At 50.1% G+C, this 20,151-nt stretch overlaps 1 protein-coding gene across 1 annotated transcript in view; it reads left to right on the top strand.

The window, feature by feature from the left end:
• retreg2 (reticulophagy regulator family member 2) overlaps positions 1 to 20,151 on the top strand; it is a 50,500-nt gene that overhangs the window by 6,729 nt on the left and 23,620 nt on the right. The window contains exons 4-6 of the mRNA XM_038790225.1: positions 10,570 to 10,699; positions 11,770 to 11,854; positions 14,410 to 14,547. Coding sequence (XP_038646153.1) covers positions 10,570 to 10,699; positions 11,770 to 11,854; positions 14,410 to 14,547 — 353 coding nt within the window. The remainder of the gene's footprint in view (positions 1 to 10,569; positions 10,700 to 11,769; positions 11,855 to 14,409; positions 14,548 to 20,151) is intronic.

Consider the following 20,151-nt stretch of genomic DNA (forward strand, 5'->3'; position numbering starts at 1 on the left):
GTCAAAAGCTGCAGGTCAAAAGCTTTCTCCGCGAGGAGACGATAGCTTTCCCATGACCCCCAAAGAAGGAGTTACTGGACATGGACAGTCTGGGAAGAGAGACTGAGGACGGTTTTTAGAAACGACACGCTCCCCACTGAACGGGGCACATGGGAAAATCGGAGGAAGAGATAGGGATGGAAATAGAGTGGGGACTCTGGAGTGAGACACTGAACAAAGAAAGGTACAGCACAGGAACAGGCCCTTCGGTCCTCCAAGCCCATGCCGACCATGCTGCCCGTCTAAACTAAAATCTTCTGCATTTAAGGGGTCTGTATCCCTATATTCCCATCCTATTCATGTATTTGTCAAGATGCCCCTTAAATGTCACTCTCGTCCCTGCTTCCACCACCTCCTCGGGCAGCGAGTTCTAGGCACCCTCTGTGTAAAAAAAAAAAAGCAAAAAAACTTGCCTCGTAAATCTCTAAATTTTCCCCTCGCACCGTAAATCTATGCCCCCTAGTAATTGACCCCTCTACCCTGGGGAAAAGCCTCTGACTATCCACTCTGTCTATGCCCCTCATAATTTTGTAGACCTCTATCAGGTCCTCTCCTCTCCTTATTGCTAATGCCCTCCATACCAGGCAACATCCTGGTAAATCTCTTCTGCACCCTCTCTAAAGCCTCCACATCCTTCTGGTAGTGTGGCAACCAGAATTGAACACTATACTCCAAGTGTGGCCGAACTAAAGTTCTATACAGCTGCAACATGACTTGCTAATTTTTATGCTCAATGCCCCGGCCAATGAAGGCAAGCGTGCCATAAGACATAGGAGTGGAAGTAAGGCCATTCGGCCCATCGAGTCCACTCCGCCATTCAATCATGGCTGATGGGCATTTCAACTCCACCTACCAGCATTCTCCCCGTAGCCCTTAATTCCTCGTGACATCAAGAATTTATCTATCTCTGCCTTGAAGCCATTTAGCGTCCCGGCCTCCACTGCACTCCGCGGCAATGAATTCCACAGGCCCACCACTCTCTGGCTGAAGAAATGTCTCCGCATTTCTGTTCTGAATTTACCCCCTCTAATTCTAAGGCTGTGCCCACGGGTCCTCGTCTCCTCGCCTAACGGAAACAGTTTCTTTGCGTCCACCCTTTCTAAGCCATGTATTATCTTGTAAGTTTCTATTAGATCTCCCCTTAACCTTCTAAACTCCAATGAATACAATCCCAGGATCCTCAGCCGTTCATCATATGTTAGACCCGCCATTCCAGGGATCATCCGTGCGAATCTCCGCTGGACACGCTCCAGTGCCAGTATGTCCTTCCTGAGATGTGGGGCCCAAAACTGGACACTACTCCAAATGGGGCCTAACCAGAGCCTTATAAAGGCTCAATAGCACATCGCTGCTTTTATATTCCAACCCTCTTGAGATAAATGACAACATTGCATTCGCTTTCTTAATCACAGATTCAACCTGCAAGTTTACCTTTAGGGAATCCTCGACTAGCACTCCCAGATCCCTTTGTACTTTGGCATTATGAATTTTCTCACCGTTTAGAAAGTAGTCTATGCTTGGATTCTTTTTTCCAAAGTGCAAGACCTCACATTTTCTCTCGTTGAATTGCATCAGCCATTTCCTGCACCACTCTCCCAAACTGTCTAAATCCTTCTGCAGCCTCCCCACTTCCTCAGCACTACCTGCCTGACCACCTAACTTCGTATCATCGGCAAACTTCGCTAGAATGCCCCCAGTCCCTTCATCCAGATCATTAATATATATGGTGAACAGCTGTGGCCCCAACACTGAACCCTGTGGGACACCGCTGGTCACCGGCTGCCATTCCGAAAAAGAACCTTTTATCCCAACTCTCTGCCTTCTGTCAGACAGCCAATCCTCAACCCATGCCAGTAGCTCACCTCGAACACCATGGGCCCTCACCTTACTCAGCAGCCTCCTGTGCGGCACCTTATCAAAGGCCTTTTGGAAATCCAGATAGACCACATCCACTGGGTTTCCCTGGTCTAACCTACTTGTCACCTCCTCAAAGAATTCTAACAGGTTCGTCAGGCACGATCTCCCCTTACTAAATCCATGTTGACTTGTTCTAATCCGACCCTGCTCTTCCAAGAATTTAGAAATCTCATCCTTAACGATCGATTCTAGAATTTTACCAACAACTGAGGTTAGGCTAATTGGCCTATAATTTTCCATCTTTTGTCTTGATCCTTTCTTGAACAAGGGGGTTACAACAGCGATCTTCCAATCGTCCGGGACTTTCCCTGACTCCAGTGATTTTTGAAAGATCTCAACCAACGCTTCCGCTATTTCTTCAGCCACCTCTCTCAGAACTCTAGGGTGTAGCCCATCGGGGCCAGGAGATTTGTCAATTTTAAGACCTTTTAGCTTTTTTAAGCACCATCTCTTTTGTAATGGCAACCATACTCAACTCAGCCCCCTGACCCTCTATAATTTTTGGGATATTACTCATGTCTTCCACTGTGAAGACAGACGCAAAGTACTTATTAAGTTCTCCAGCCATTTCCTCGTCTCCCATCACTAGCCTTCCGGAATCAGTTTGAATTGGCCCAATGTCTACTTTGGCCTGTCGTTTATTTCTTATGTATTGAAAGAAACTTTTACTATCATTTCTTATATTACTGGCTAGCCTGCCTTCATATTTGATCCTCTCCTTCCTTATTTGTCTCTTTGTTAACCTCTGTTTGTTTTTGTAGCCTTCCCAATCTTCTGATTTCCCAGTGCTTTTGGCCACTTTATAGGATCTCTCTTTTTCTTTGATACATTTCCTGACCTCCTTTGTCAGCCCTGGCTGTCTAATCCCTCCCCGGATAATCTTTCTTTTCTTGGGGATGAACCTCTGTACAGTGTCCTCAATTATGCATACAAACTCCTGCCATTTTTGCTCTGCTGTCTTCCCCACTAGGGTCTGCTTCCAGTCGATTTTCGCCAGTTCCTCTCTCATGCCCTCGTAATTACCTTTATTTAACTGTAACACCATTACATCCGATTTTGCCTTCTCTCTTTCAAACTTTAGACGTATGCGTTCTTGACTACCTTCTCCACCTGTCGCCCCTTTCAGTGACCTGTGGACCTGTACACCTAGATCTCTCTGACTGTCAATACTCTTGAGGGTTCTACCATTCACTGTATATTCCCTACCTGTATTAGACCTAAAATGCATTACCTCACATTTGTCCGAATTAACCTCCATCTGCCATCTCTCCACCCAAGTCTCAGAACAGGGCCATCTCCACCTCCTCATGCGCAAGGCTAAACCTCGTGCAGCTGAAAGTGGTGCACAGCATACCTGACCAGAACACGAATGAGCAGGTTCTTCCCGGAGGTGGAGGACAAATGTGAACACTGCCAGGGAGGCCTGGCCAACCACACTCACATGTTCTGGACAAGCCCCAGGCTTGAAGCCCCTTCCTTGAAGCGACGTCCAAGGTTGTGAGGGTGGAACCCTGCCGAAGAGTGGCAGTCTTCGGGGTATCGGACCAGCCGGATCTATTCATGGGGAAGGGGGTTGACAGCCTTGCCTTTGCTTCCCTGATTGCCCGCCGGAGAATCCTGCTCGGCTGGTAACCAGCAGCACCACCCTAAGCTGCAGACTGGCTGACAAACCTGTCGGAATGTCTCCACCTGAAGAAGGTCAAATAGGCCATCCGAGGGTGGGAGGAAGGGTTCCACAATGCATGGAGGCCATTCGCCAACTTGTCCCAGGAGCTGTTTGAAGCCAACAGCCAAGTGCACAGAATGTTGTGGAGGCCAAATCACTGAGTGTCTTTAAGACAGAGATAGATCGGTTCTTGATTAATAAGGGGACCAGGGGTTATGGGGAGAAAGCAGGAAAATGGGGATGAGAAAAATAGCAGCCATGATTGAATTAGGAAGGCAGGCAGCATTATCAGAGACCCCCCCCCCCCCCCCCCCCCCCCCCCCACTCCACCGATTGGCCATCACCCTCAGGCCAGCCTCCAGCTTGTATCCCTCGCCTTCTCAGGCTTGCCCTCAGGCATCCGCCGTCCTCTACTTCCCTTTTGTCCCCTAGCAACAGTTCCTCCCCTGTCAGCAGATCAGCCCCCCCCCCCCCCATCAGCAGGACCACAGTCCCAACCCCCCCATACCAAGCTTATCACCTGCTCACCCCCCACTGCGCTTATCATCTGCCCACCCCCCGCCATGCTTTCCTGTGCTGCCGGTTCTGCACACGCCTTCTTTACTCGACTATGTCCCCTTGTAAGGCCACCTTTAGTCCACTGCTCTCCACTATCTCACTCTGCATTGATTGTTCCAATAAAATTCCGACAAAATCGGGAGAAAAGGTCACAAGCGGGAGCTACTAAACGTGCAACCTGCTCCATGGCCGCCACCGGAAGTGTCTAAATGCTTTTTAAAAGACAAAATTGTACCTTCCTCTACTACTGCCTCTGGCAGCTCGTTCCTGACACACACCTCCCTGTGTGTGAAAACATTGCCCCTCTGGACACTTTCATATCTCTCCCCTCTCACCTTAAACCTAGGCTCTCTAGTTTTAGACTTCCCTACCTTTGGGAAAAGGTGTTGACTATCTGTGCCCCTCATTATTTTATAGACCTCTATAAACCTCCTCCGCTCCAGGGAAAAATGTCCCAGTTTATCCAGCATCTCCTTGTAACTCAAACCATCAAGTTCTGGTAGCATACTTGTACATCATTTCTGCAGTCTTTCGAGTTCAATAATATCCTTTCTATAATAGGGTGACCAGTATGCCAAGTGTGGCCATACTAATGACTTGTACAACTTCAGCAAGACATCCCAACTCCTGTATTCAATGTTCTCACCAATGAAACCGAGCCTGCTGAATGCCTTCTTCACCACCCTGTCCACCTGCGACTCCACCTTCAAGGAGCTGTGAACCTGTACCCCTAGATCTTTGTTCTGTAACTCTCCCCAACTCCCGACCATTATCTTGCCCCAGTTTGATCTACCATAATGCATCACCTCACATTTATCCAAATTAAACTCCATCTGCCATTCATCGGCCCACTGGCCCAATTGGTCAAGATCCCATTGCAATCCTGGATAACCTTCTTCAGTATCCACTATGCCACCAATCTTGGTGTCATCTGCAAACTTACTAACCATGCCTCCCAAATTCCCATCCAAATCATTAATATATATCACAAATAACAGTGGACCCAGCACCGATCCCTGGGTCACACTGCTGGTCACAGGCCTCCAGTTTGAAAGACAACCGTCTCCAACCACGGTCGCCAAGCCAATTTTGTATCCAACTGGCTGCCCCACCCTAGATCCCGTGAGCTTTAACCTTTTGCAACAACCTACCATGAGGTACCTTGCTAAAGTCCATGTCGACAACATCGACTGCACTGCCCTCATCTACCTTCTTGGTTACTCCTCCAAAAAAAACTCATCAAATTCCTTGGCAGGTAGGATCAAGGAAAACCCAAAAGCTTTCTATAGGTATGTCAGGAATAAAAGAATGACTAGGGTAAGAGTAGGGCCAGTCAAGGACAGTGGTGGGAAGTTGTGTGCGGAGGCTGAGGAGATAAGCGAGATACTAAATGAATACTTTTTGTCAGTATTCACTCAGGAAAAAGATAATATTGTGGAGGAGAATGCTGAGACCCAGGCTATTAGAATAGATGGCATTGAGGTGCGTAGGGAAGAAGTGTTGGCAATTCTGGACAAAGTGAAAATAGATAAGTCCCGGGGCCTGATGGGATTTATCCTAGGATTCTCTGGGAAGCCAGGGAAGAGATTGCTGAGCCTTTGGCTTTGATTTTTAGGTCATCATTGGCTACAGGAATAGTGCCAGAGGACTGGAGGATAGCAAATGTGGTCCCTTTGTTCAAGAATGGGAGTAGAGATAACCCCGGTAACTATAGGCCGGTGAGCTTAACGGCTGTGGTGGGTAAAGTCTTGGAGAGGATTATAAAAGATACGATTTATAATCATCTAGATAGGAATAATATGATTAGGGATAGTCAGCATGGTTTTGCGAAGGGTAGGTCATGCCTCACAAACCTTATCGAGTTCTTTGAGAAGGTGACTGAACAGGTAGACGAGGGTAGAGCAGTTGATGTGGTGTATATGGATTTCAGTAAAGCGTTTGATAAGGTTCCCCACGGTCGGCTATTGCAGAAAATACGGAGGCTGGGGATTGAGGGTGATTTAGAGATGTGGATCAGAAATTGGCTAGTTGAAAGAAGACAGAGAGTGGTAGTTGATGGGAAATGTTCAGAATGGAGTTCAGTGAGGATGCAAAGATCATCACCGACGGCGCAACAATCTCCTCGCTTGCTTCCCATGGTAACCTTGGGTATATCCCGTCAGGCCCAAGGGACTTATCGATCCTGATGCATTTCAAAATTTCCAGCACATCCTCCTTAATATCAACCTGTTTGAGTCTATTAACCTGGTTCACACTGTTCTCATGAGCAACAAGGTCCCTCTCTCTAGTGAATACTGAAGCAAAATATTCATTTAGGGCCTCCCCCAACTCCTCAGACTCCAGACACAAGTTCCCTCCACTATCCCTGACCGGCCCTACTCTCACTCTGATCATCCTCTTATTTCTCACATAAGTGTGGAATACCTTGGGGGTTTTCCCTAATCCTTCCCGCCAGGGCTTTTTCATGCCTCCTTCTAGCTCTCCTTAAACAATCCCCACATTACTGTTGTGCATTTCCCCAAGAACAATTGTTCCCACTTTATGCTCCTCAGCTCCTGTCTAATAGCAGTATAATATCCCCTCCCCAATTAAATACCTTCCCATACTGTGTGTTCCAATCCCTCTCCATGACTATGGTAAAGGTCAAGGAGTTGTGGTCACTGTCACCAAAATGCTCTCCCACCGAGACATCTCACACCTGACCTGGTTCGTTGCCGAGCACCAAATCCAAAATGGCCTCCCCCCTTAGTCGGCCTTTCTACATATTGAGTCAGGGATCCTTCCTGTAGACACCTGATAAAATCTGCTCCATCCAAACCATTTGCACTAAGGAGGTTCCAGTCAATATTAGGCAAGTTGAAGTCACCCATGACAATAACTCTGTTACTTCTGCACCTATCCAAGATCTGCCGCCCAGTCTGTTCCTCCATCTCTCTGCTGCTATTGGGGGGGGGGGGGGTCTATAGAAAACTCCCAATAAAGTGACTGCTCCTTTCTTGTTTCTGACTTCCACCCATACTGACTCAGTCGACAAACCCTCCTCAACTACCTCCTTTCCTGCAGCTATGGTGCACTCCCTAATTAACAGTGCCACTCGCCTCCTCGTTTACCTCCCTCCCTATTCTTCTGAAAACATCCAAACCCCGGAACATCTAACAGCCATTCCTGCCCCTGTGAAATCCATGTCTCCGTAATGGCCACAACATCGTAGTTCCAAGTACTGATCCATGCTCTCAGCTCATCTCCCTTATTCCTGACACTCCTTGCATTGAAACAACACACTTTAACTTATTCCACTGATTGTAACTTTGCCCTATCATCTGTCTATCCTTCCTCACAGACTGGCTGCATACTACTTCTGCCTTGTTGATCCTGGACAACACCTACCCTCTCCCTCGTTACTCTTTTGCCCTTTATGTATATGTAGATACTCTTTGGATTTTCCTTTGCCTTCTGTCAAAGCAATCTCATGTCCCCTTTTGGCCCTCCTCATTTCTCTCTTAACTCTACTCCGGAAAGCCCTATACTGTTCAAGGGATCCACTTGATCCCAGCTCCCTGTGCATGTCATAGTGGGGCATACTACCCCACAAGATGGCATCAGAGCGTGGCAACTTTGCAACCTCTCCCTAACAGATAACTGGGCCCCGCAAGGCTGCGTACTTAGCCCCCTACTCTACTCCCTGTACACACACAACTGCGTGGCAAAATTTGGTTCCAACTCCATCTACAAGTTTGCTGATGACACGACCATAGTGGGCCGGATCTCGAATAACGACGAGTCAGAATACAGGAGGTAGATTGAGAACCTAGTGGAGTGGTGCGTGGTGTAGCGACAATAATCACTCCCTCAATTCCAGCAAAACTAAAGAGCTGGTCATTGACTTCAGGAAGCAAAGTACTGTACACACCCCTGTCAGCATCAACGGGGCCGAGGTGGAGATGGTTAACAGCTTCAAATTCCTAGGGGAACACATCTCCAAAAATCTGTCCTGGTTCACCCACGTCGACGCTACCACCAAGAAAGCACAACAGCGCCTATACTTCCTCAGGAAACTAAGGAAATTCGGCATGTCCACATTAACTCTTATCAACCGCAGCAAATGCTAAGCAGCCAAGACACATTTTCGAACAAAACTGAGAAAGGAGGAGCACGCAAGATTCAGTCTCTGTTAAAGGAACCGTGCCCCACCCCGCATGCACACAGACACTCTCGGACACTCGCCTCAAATAAACCCACCCCATGGCGCCCGTGCAGATGCCACCCCCACCCCATGGTGCCCCCTGCTGAACACTTCCCCCCCCCCCCCCCCCCCCCCAAATACAGGGGCTGGTTTAGCACAGGGCTAAATCGCTGGCTTTGAAAGCAGACCAGGGCAGGCCAGCAGCATGGTTCATTTCCTGTACCAGCCTCCCCGAACAGGCGCCGGAATGTGGCGACTAGGGGCTTTTCACAGTAACTTCATTTGAAGCCTCCATGTGACAATAAGCGATTTTCATTTCATAACGCCCCTCGCGTTATGGTGCAACTGAAAAATGCACCATAGAAAGCATCCTATCGGGCTGCATCACAGCCTGGTATGGCAACTGCTCGGCCCAGGACCGCAAGGAACTTCAGAGTCGTGAATACCGCCCAGTCCATCTCACGAACCTGCCTCCCATCCATTGGCTCCATCTACACCTCCCGCTGCCGGGGGAAAGCGGGCAGCATAATCAAGGATCCCTCCCACCCGGCTTACTCACTTTTCCAACTTCTTCCATCGGGCAGGAGATACAGAAGGCTGAGAACACGCACGCACAGACTCAAAAACAGCCTCTTCCCCGCTGTTACCAGACTCCTAAATCACCCTCTTATGGACTGACCTCATTAACACTACATCCTGTCTGCTTCATCCGATGCCGGTGTCTATGTAGTTACATTGTATGCCTTGTGTTGCCCTATTATGTATTTTCTTTTATTCCCTTTTCTTCCCATGCACTGAATGATCCATTGAGCTACTCGCAGAAAATTACTTTTCACTGTACCTCGGTACACATGACAATAAACATCCAATCCAACATGCCTCCTCCTTTTTGACCAGGGTTCCCTCCTCCTACCAGCCTTGACCGTCACTCTCTAAGGAATGTGCTCACCCTGAACCCCAGTTAACATCTTTTTTTCTAAATTTAGAGTACCCAATTATTTTTTTCCAATTAAGGGGCAATTTAGCATGGCCGATCCACCTAACCTGCACATCTTTGGGTTGTGGGAGTGAAACCAACGCACCACGGGGAAAATGTGCAAACTCCACACGGACAGTGACCCAGAGCCGGGATCGAACCCGGGACCTCGGCGCCGTGAGGCTGCAGGGCTCCAGAAAGCCTTTGACAAGGTGCCACACAAAAGGTTGCTGCATAAGATAAAGATGCATGGCATTAAGGGTAAAGTAGTAGCATGGATAGAGGATTGGTTAATTAATAGAAAGCAAAGAGTGGGGATTAATGGGTGTTTCTCTGGTTGGCAATCAGTAGCTAGTGGTGTCCCTCAGGGATCTGTGTTGGGCCCACAATTGTTCACAATTTACATTGATGATTTGGAGTTGGGGACCAAGGGCAATGTGTCCAAGTTTGCAGATGATTTGCCCTTTGTCTAGTCATAGACTCTACGGCACGGAGACGGGCCCTTTGGCCCAAACTGATCCATTCCAACCAAAAAGCCCATCTAAGGTCGCCCCCATTTGCCTGCATTTGGCCCATATCCCTCTGAACCATTCCGATCCATGTGTCTGTTCAAATGCCTTTTAAATGTTGTCAGAGGGCAGCATGGTGGCACAGTGGGTTAGCCCTGCTGCCTCACGGCGCCGAGGTCCCAAGTTCGATCTCGGCTCTGGGTCACTGTCTGTGTGGAGTTTGCACATTCTCCCCGTGTTTGCGTGTGTTTCGCCCCCATGACCCAAAAGATGTGCAGGGTAGGTGGATTGGCCGCGCTAAATTGCCCCTTAGGTGGAAAAAATGAATTGGGTACTCTAAATTACAAAAAAGAAATGTTGTCAGGGGCTGGTTTAGCACAGGGCTAAATAGCTGGCTTTTAAAGAGACCATGGCAGGCCAACAGCACGGTTCAATTCCCGTAGCGGCCTCTCCGAACAGGTGCCGGAATGTGGCGACTAGGGGCTTTTCATAGTAACTTCATTTGAAGCCTGCATGTGACAATAAGCGATTTTCATTTTCATTTGATTTCAATGTTGAAATATTTTAAAGCAGATTCTTGATTCGCAAGGGAGTGAAAGGATATGGAGTTGAAGCGAGGGCCACTTCGAAGCAGCCACCATCCTGAGGCCGAGCAGGCTCCAGGGACACAACGACCTCCTAGTTTGTATGTTTGTGTGTAACTCATTCTTTCTCGATGTAGTGATAGGAACTCCACAAGACCTCGCCTCCTCACACTGCCCGACCTTTGCCACCATCTTGCTGAGAGCTGCGTGGCCTTTAACCTTTACCTAAAGGAAGTGCGGGACTACAAGAGACAGAACCCAGGACAGGTAGGTCATGGTTATGGGGGAGGCAGCAAGGGTCGCCCTGGGGTGGAGCGGTAACGAGGGACGCCTTGGGGTGGGGCACAGAGGGGGGCGCTGTGCGGAGGGGGAGGGGGCAGCGTGGGTGCCATGTGGTGGGGGGGCTTCAGCGAGGGGCATTATGGGGCGGGGGAGCTTCAGTGAGGGGCGTTATGGGTGGGGGGAGTTTAGCGAGGGACACCATGGGGTTGGGGAGCTTCAGCGAGGGGCATTATGGGGTGGGGGGAGTTTGGTGAGGGGCGCCATGGGGTTGGGGGGCTACAGCGAGGGGCGTTATGGGGTGGGGGCGCCACGGAGTGGGGGGCTTCAGCGAGGGGCGCCATGGGGTGGGGGTGCTTCAGCGAGAGGCGCCATGGGTGGGGGGGCTTCAGCGAGGGGCGTTATGGGGTGGGGGGTCTTCAGCGAGGGGAGTTATGGGGTGGGGGGCTTCAGCGAGGGGCGTTATGAGGTGGGGACGCCACGGAGTGGGGGGCTTCAGCGAGGGACGCCATGGGGTGGGGGGTCTTCAGCGAGGGACGCCATGGGGTGGGGGGTCTTCAGCGAGGGACGCCATGGGGTGGGGGGTCTTCAGCGAGGGACGCCATGGGGTGGGGGGTCTTCAGCGAGGGACGCCATGGGGTGGGGGGTCTTCAGCGAGGGGCGTTATGGGTGGGGGGCTTCAGCGAGGGGCGTTATGGGTGGGGGGCTTCAGCGAGGGGCGCCATGGGGTGGGGGGGGCTTCAGCGAGGGGCGCCATGGGATGGGGGGGCTTCAGCGAGGGGCGTTATGGGGTGGGGGGGGCTTCAGCGAGGGCGTTATGGGGTGGGGGGTCTTCAGCGAGGGGCGTTATGGGGTGGGGAGGCTTCAGCGAGGGGCGCCATGGGGTGGGGGGTCTTCAGCGAGGGGCGTTATGGGTGGGGGGCTTCAGCGAGGGGCGTTATGGGTGGGGGGCTTCAGCGAGGGGCGTTATGGGGTGGGTTTATTTGAGGTGAGTGTCTGTGGGGTGGGGCACGGTTCCTTTAACAGAGACTGAATCTTGCGTGCTCCTCCTTTCTCAGTTTTGCTTGAAGATGTGTGTTGGCTGCTCAGCGTTTGCTGCGGTTGGACATTATATCCCGGGAATCATGATATCCTACATCTTCAGTGAGTATATTCCTCCTGGAGTATAGGAATGTTATTTCATTCTGAAGTCAGACTGTGAAGTAGGAAACCAGAATGCAACATTCCAAAGTCTGTCTCCTGCGTAACCAACACTGTCCCTCTGCTCAACCAACTTGATCAATGTCTTTCACCTCAACATCCTTAACCTTAATCCAGTTAACAGACCATTAGCTGATTCCTCTTTTCTTTAATCAAAACATGACCCGCAAACAATGTTTCAAAGCTGATCAAAGACAAGGGAATGAAGATACGGTTTTTCAAATTATGTACACCACAGCATCATATAAAATCATCCCTCTGGCAGCAGGAGTCAATCTAACTTAGCCTTAACCCAAGGTGCAGGCAGACAAATGGGTGACTGCTAGAAAGGGCAGGCAGTCAGCACAGGAATCCTCTGTGGCTGTCCCTCTCTCTAACAGATATACCGTTTTGGATGCTATTGGGGTGATAGCCTATCAGGGAAAACAACAGCAGCCAGAACAGTGGCACCACAACTAGCTCTGTTGCTCAGCAGGGGAGGGCAACGTGCAGGAGAGCGATAGTTATAGGGGACTCTATAATAAGGGGCACAGATAGGCGCATCTGTGGACATGAAAGAGACTCCAGGATGGTGTGTTGCATTCCTGGTGCCAGGGTGAAAGATGTCTCTGAACGAACACAGGACATCCTGAAGGGGGAGGGTGAACAGCCAAAGGTTGTAGTTCACAGAGGTACTGACGACATCGGCAGGAAGAGTGATGAGGTCCTGCAGAAGGAGTTCAGGCAGTTAGGCAGTCAGCTAAAAAGCAGGACCTCGAGGGTTGTAATCTCAGGATTACTCCCTGTGCCACGTGCCGGTGAGGCGAGAAATAGGAGGATCGAGCTGTCGTGGCTGCTGGAAATGACTGCTCCCCCAGGGATCTTTTTTAAAGCAGTAGACACTACATCCAAATAGGTTCTGAGAAGACGATGGTTTAAGGATGGATGATGGAGTCCACAAAATGGTGTTCAGTTTGGTGTCTCAGCACTGGACTGCCAAACAATCACTGACTTTTGCACTACTTTTCAGGTGGACCTTGCGGAAAACTTAGTTACTTTCAGAATGTAGAGCGACTGCTTCATTTTTGCTTTCACTGCATCTGGAGCTTCGGAGCTGCTGTCTTTATGACAGAATTAGAGAATTGTTACAGTGCAGAAGGAGGCCATTTGGCCCATCCTGTCTGCACCGGCTCTCCAAATGAGCACCATGACTTTGTACTATTCCCCTGCCTTTTCCCCGCACCCCAGCACATTGTCACAAGTAGGCTCACATTAACACTGCAATGAAGTTACTGTGAAAATCCCCGAGTCGCCACATTCCGGCGCCTGTTCGGGTACAAAGGGGGAGAATTTAGAATGTCCAATTCACCGATCAGCACGTCTTTCGGGACTTGTGGGAGGAAACTGGAGCACCCGGAGGAAACCCACGCAGACACGGGGAGAACGTGCAGACTCCGCACAAACAGTGACCCAAGCCGGGGATCGGACCTGAGATCCTAGAGCTGTGAAGCAACAGTGCTAACCACTGTGCTACCGTGCTACCCATATTTTAGTGAATGATGTTAGTGTTCGGAAATTCAATTAATAAAACACTCCCAGGACAGGTACAGCACAGGGTTCGATACAGAGTAAAGCTCCCTCTACACTGTCCCCATCAAACACTCCTAGGACAGGTACAGCACGGGGTTAGATACAGAGTAAAGCTCCCTCTACACTGTCCCCATCAAACACTCCTAGGACAGGTACAGCACGGGGTTAGATACAGAGTAAAGCTCCCTCTACACTGTCCCCATCAAACACTCCCAGGACAGGTACAGCACGGGGTTAGATACAGAGTAAAGCTCCCTCTACACTGTCCCCATCAAACACTCCCAGGACAGATACAGCACTGGGTTAGATACAGAGTAAAGCTCCCTCTACACTGTCCCCATCAAACACTCCCAGGACAGATACAGCACGGGGTTAGATACAGAGTAAAGCTCCCTCGACACTGACCCCATCAAACACTCCCAGGACAGGTACAGCATGGGGTTAGATACAGAGTAAAGCTCCCTCTACACTGTCCCCATCAAACACTCCCAGGACAGGTACAGCACGGGGTTAGATACAGAGTAATGCTCCCTCTACACTGTCCCCATCAAACACTCCCAGGACAGGTACAGCACGGGGTTAGATACAAAGTAATGCTCCCTCTACACTGTCCCCATCAAACACTCCCTGGACAGGTACAGCACGGGGCTAGATACAGAGTAAAGCTGCCTCTACACTGTCCCCATCAAACACTCCCAGGACAGGTACAGCATGGGGTTAGATACAGAGTAAAGCTCCCTCTACACTGTCCCCATCAAACACTCCCAGGACAGGTACAGCACGGGGTTAGATACAGAGTAAAGCTCCATCTACACTGTCCCCATCAAACACTCCCAGGACAGGTACAGCACGGGGTTAGATACAGCTTGAAATGAGGGGGTAGGGGAGAGTTGGAATGCCATTCATTTACCGTGTGTTGTGTGTTCTAGTACTGAGCCTGCTGCTGTGGCCTTTGGTGGTTTACCATGAGCTCATTCAGAAGATGTACACAGGGCTGGAGCCTGTGCTGATGAAGCTGGATTACAGCATGAAGGGTGGAACCCAGCACCGACAGAGGGACAGGAAGAGTAAGTCACGCTCAACGGAACTGACTGCTCCCCAGGCGAGAAACGGAATCCATAAAAGCTAGTGCACAGGTACACAAAATAATCAAAAAGCTCATGGAATATTGCCCTTTATCCCAGGGGTTGGAATACGATGGGAGGAAAGTGAGGTTGCAGTTGTATAAAGCTCTGTTTAGGCCCCATCTGGAAGAGCTGGGTTCAGTTTGGGCACCAAACCTCAGGAAGGATATATTCTTGGTGGTGGTGTAGTGCAAATTCACCAGAATGATCCTCGTGTTAAAAGGGTCAGATTGGAAGTAGACTGCGTTAACAATGTTTGCATTCCTCAAGTATAGAAGATTAAGAGGTGTTTAAGATTATTCAAGGAGTCTAGGGTAAATTAAATTATCTCCTCGTGGGGGGAGTTTGTTATTCATTATTAAGGAGGTAGTAGCTGGATACTTACAAAATCATCACAGTATCTCATTGTTTTATGAAAGGGAAATTGTTTCACAAATCTATTAGCGTTCTTCGAGGATGTAACAAGCAGGATGGATAATGGGGAGCAAGTGGATGTAGTATATTTGGATTTCCAAAAGGCATTTCATTCGGTGTCATGTACATAAGCTCGTGGTGTTGGGGATGATATTTAGTGTGTATTTTGTGTATAGAGGGTTGGCTAACTATCAGGGAGCAGCATCCCTGCATGGGCGGCGCAGTGGTTCGCACGGCCGCCTCAGTGCCAGGGACCCGAGTTCAATTCCGGCTTTGGGTGACTGTGTGGAATTTGCACGTTCTCCCCGTGTTTGCGTGGATTTCCTCTGGGTGCTCAGGTTTCCTCCCACAGTCCAAAGACGTGCAGGTTAGGTGGAATATGGGGGTGGGGGGTGGATTCTCTTTCTGAGGGTCAGTGCAGACTCGCTGGGCCAAAAGGCCTCTTTCTGCACTGCCAGCATTCTGTGAGCATTTGAATAAATCCGCCATTTTTAGGTTTGCCCACCTCTGCTGGAGATGAGGGGGAATTTCCACTCAGAGGGTAGTGAATCTGTGGCATTCTTTACATTCATCAGAGCAGTAATAATCAAATCCAATTGAAGAGCAGACTTGATGGGCTGAATGGCCTCCTGCTCCTATGTCTTATGGTATTTATGGTCTTATTGCAAACTCTAACAGTGGGAGTGTCACGGGGATCAGTGCCGGGGTCTACACTCTGTAACAGTGGGAGTGTCACAGGGATCAGTGCCGGGGTCTACACTCTGTAACAGTGGGAGTGTCACAGGGATCAGTGCTGGGGCCTACACTCTGTAACAGTGGGAGTGTCACGGGGATCAGTGCCGGGGCCTACACTCTGTAACAGTGGGAGTGTCACAGGGATCAGTGCTGGGGCCTATACTCTGTAACAGTGGGAGTGTCACAGGGATCAGTGCCGGGGCCTACACTCTGTAACAGTGGGAGTGTCACAGGGATCAGTGCCGGGGCCTACACTCTGTAACAGTGGGAGTGTCACAGGGATCAGTGCCGGGGCCTACACTCTGTAACAGTGGGAGTGTCACAGGGATCAGTGCCGGGGCCTACACTCTGTAACAGTGGGAGTGTCACAGGGATCAGTGCCGGGGTCTACACTCTGTAACAGTGGGAGTGTCACAGGGATCAGTGCCGGGGCCTATACTCTGTAACAGTGGGAGTGTCACAGGGATCAGTGCCGGGGCCTACACTCTGTAACAGTGGGAGTGTCACAGGGATCAGTGCCGGGGTCTACACTCTGTAACAGTGGGAGTGTCACAGGGATCAGTGCCGGGGCCTACACTCTGTAACAGTGGGAGTGTCACAGGGATCAGTGCCGGGGCCTACACTCTGTAACAGTGGGAGTGTCACAGGGATCAGTGTCGGGGTCTACACTCTGTAACAGTGGGAGTGTCACAGGGATCAGTGTCGGGGTCTACACTCTGTAACAGTGGGAGTGTCACAGGGATCAGTGCCGGGGTCTACACTCTGTAACAGTGGGAGTGTCACAGGGATCAGTGCCGGGGTCTACACTCTGTAACAGTGGGAGTGTCACAGGGATCAGTGCCGGGGCCTACACTCTGTAACAGTGGGAGTGTCACAGGGATCAGTGCCGGGGCCTACACTCTGTAACAGTGGGAGTGTCACAGGGATCAGTGCCGGGGTCTACACTCTGTAACAGTGGGAGTGTCACAGGGATCAGTGCCGGGGCCTACACTCTGTAACAGTGGGAGTGTCACAGGGATCAGTGCCGGGGTCTACACTCTGTAACAGTGGGAGTGTCACAGGGATCAGTGCCGGGGCCTACACTCTGTAACAGTGGGAGTGTCACAGGGATCAGTGCCGGGGTCTACACTCTGTAACAGTGGGAGTGTCACAGGGATCAGTGCCGGGGCCTACACTCTGTAACAGTGGGAGTGTCACAGGGATCAGTGCCGGGGTCTACACTCTGTAACAGTGGGAGTGTCACAGGGATCAGTGCCGGGGTCTACACTGTTTCCAGTCTGTCAATGGCTGGGATGAAGAGGCTGACTGTATTATAGATTTGATGATGATGCCAAGATAGGTATGAAAGCAAAGAGTAAGGAGTCTGCAAAGATTAGTTATGTGAGGTGGCAAAAATTTGGCGCGTGAGAAAATGAGGATCTTCATTGTGGCAGGAAAAATAGTTGAGCAGAATATTACTTCACAGGAGAGAGGTTGCAGTACAAAGGAATCTGGGTGTCCTTGTAAATGAATCACAACAAGTTAGTGTGCAGGTACAGTAAGTGTTAGGAAAGCAAATGGAATGTTGGCTTTTATTGCAAGGGGGATAGATTATAAAAGTGGGTTGTGAGTGCAGGCGAGACCACAGCCAGCGCTTTGTCTTGTTTGGTGGAGGATGTATTGGAGACGCGCAGTTCAGAGAAGGTTCCCTACCCCAGAGAGCAAGGGAGGCGAAGCTATTCAATACATTCAGGACTGCGTCAGAGTTTTGATCTATGAGATAGTGAAGGGTTATGGGGGTGAGGTGCAGGCTCAAGGGGCCGAATGGGTCTATTTTAAGTCGTGTTCTCACGAGCTCAGAACAAAGGGGCAGACTTCGGCATTTAGAATTAATGTCAGGAAGTGGGAACTCTCTCCCCTAAACGGTTTTTGAGGCTGCAGGTGCTGAAATTGATGAATAATTTTTGGGTAAGGCTATTGAGGGTTATGGAACAATGTCAGGGAGATGGAATTAATCAGAAGGATCTTTTGAGTGCTGAAGCAGGCTGGAGGGACTGCATCATCATCACCTATTCCAAATACTCTTATTCTGAAGGTGCTTGTGTCTGGATGCTGGTGATGATGTCCTGAGATCTGCCTGAGGCAACTGCTCTCACTCCACTGGTCGCACAGCTAGAATCACTTGTAACTCAGTTGACTGAACCCTCTCCTGGAGCATCCACCCCACTGCACACAGACTGCACATGACTTCCTCGATGTAAATGTTTGGAACAATTGAGTGTAATGTCCTGGGTCTGCATCCCTTACTCCTGCTGCCCGTAAACATTCTGTCCTGTCCCACAATATTGAACTGTCTTTGCCCATGGGTACAGAGCAGGAGCCAGAATCCTGCTGACATTCCACATGTTGAGACATGTCACTATGCTGAAGGTGCTGTATTAATGCATAGCATTTTACATTGGTGTTAGGAAAATTAATCATAAACCTTTTTTTTGTCTACCCAATCGATTCCTTTCAACTCCTAAAAAGCTCAATCAAATCGCCCTTAATGTTCCATACTCTTGGGAAATGCAACAACAAAATTTATATTTATATTGTGCCTTTAACATAATATGACCTAAGGCACTTCACGAGAGCAATACAGTATAAAACAAACTGACATCCAGCCACATAATAGGTATTAGGTTAGGTGACCAAAAGAATGTCTTGGAGTGGAAAGTGAGGTTGGGAGGCCAGGAGGTTTATGGAGGGGATTCCAGAGCTTGCGGCCTTGGCAGCTGAAGGTGGAGCAAAATTCGGATTGAGGATGGAAAGGGGCCCGGAGTAGAGGAGCACATTTGGGCTGGAAGGGAACATGCGGTGCTTGAAGATGAAAGAGAGGTTGGCGATGGGGAGGGAGTTTGTAAAGATGGTGGGGTCAAGGGTTTTTTGAGGAGAGGCTGAATGCTGTGGATTTGAAGGAGAGAAGGAAACTCACAAAGAGAGAGAAGCATTCTGCTAGCATGGGGGTCGGGGGGGGGTTTGGTGCTCAGCAGTTTAGTTGGAGTAGGATCAAGGAAACGGGGACGTCTCGTGGACAAGGTTAGCTCAGAGGGAGATTATGGGGAAATGAGAGGGAAGCTGGAGAGAATTTGGGGCCTGGGCAGGGGCCCGGGCAGGGGTCCGGGAAGGGTTGCGAGCAGGGGCCCGGGCAGGGGTCCGGGAAGGGTTATGAGCAGGGGCCTGGGAAGGGGCGTGTGCAGGGAGCCGTGTGCAGGGAGCCGTGTGCAGGGAGCCGTGTGCAGGGAGCCGTGTGCAGGGAGCCGTGTGCAGGGAGCCGTGTGCAGGGAGCCGTGTGCAGGGAGCCGTGTGCAGGGAGCCGTGTGCAGGGAGCCGTGTGCAGGGAGCCGTGTGCAGGGAGCCGTGTGCAGGGAGCCGTGTGCAGGGAGCCGTGTGCAGGGAGCCGTGTGCAGGGAGCCGTGTGCAGGGAGCCGTGTGCAGGGAGCCGTGTGCAGGGAGCCGTGTGCAGGGAGCCGTGTGCAGGGAGCCGTGTGCAGGGAGCCGTGTGCAGGGAGCCGTGTGCAGGGAGCCGTGTGCAGGGAGCCGTGTGCAGGGAGCCGTGTGCAGGGAGCCGTGTGCAGGGAGCCGTGTGGGCAGGGGCCGCGTGGGCAGGGGCCTGGTGGGCAGGGGCTCCGGTAGGGGAAAGGGTGATCAATAGAGGAGGTTTGACCAGGTGGCTGGTGGAAAGCAGGGACATGGCAGAGCAGCTGATTGGATAGTCCCGATCTTGGTGACACGGAATTCCATCAGCTCCCTGCAATTATTATTGGAGGGGAGGATGGTGGGGTCATGAATGCAAAGTTTAAAAAGGTGGTTTGCAGTAGAGAAGAAGCCAGGGTTATCTTTGCATTCCAGGATGATAGTGAGCATTCCATAATGATCCCAGTATAGTGAGCATTCCATAATGATCCCAGTATAGTGAACATTCCAGGATGATAGTGAACATTCCATAATGATCCCAGTATAGTGAACATTCCAGGATGATAGTGAGCATTCCATAATGATCCCAGTATAGTGAGCATTCCATAATGATCCCAGTATAGTGAACATTCCATAATGATCCCAGTATAGTGAACATTCCAGGATGATAGTGAGCATTCCATAATGATCCCAGTATAGTGAACATTCCAGGATGATAGTGAACATTCCATAATGATCCCAGTATAGTGAACATTCCAGGATGATAGTGAACATTCCATAATGATCCAGTATAGTGAACATTCCATAATGATCCCAGTATAGTGAACATTCCATAATGATCCCAGAATAGTGAACATTCCAGGATGATAGTGAGCATTCCATAATGATCCCAGTATAGTGAACATTCCATAATGATCCCAGTATAGTGAACATTCCATAATGATCCAGTATAGTGAACAT

This window comes from Scyliorhinus canicula, chromosome 2, assembly GCF_902713615.1.
Source record: "Scyliorhinus canicula chromosome 2, sScyCan1.1, whole genome shotgun sequence".
Classification (NCBI taxonomy): Eukaryota; Metazoa; Chordata; class Chondrichthyes; order Carcharhiniformes; family Scyliorhinidae; genus Scyliorhinus; species Scyliorhinus canicula.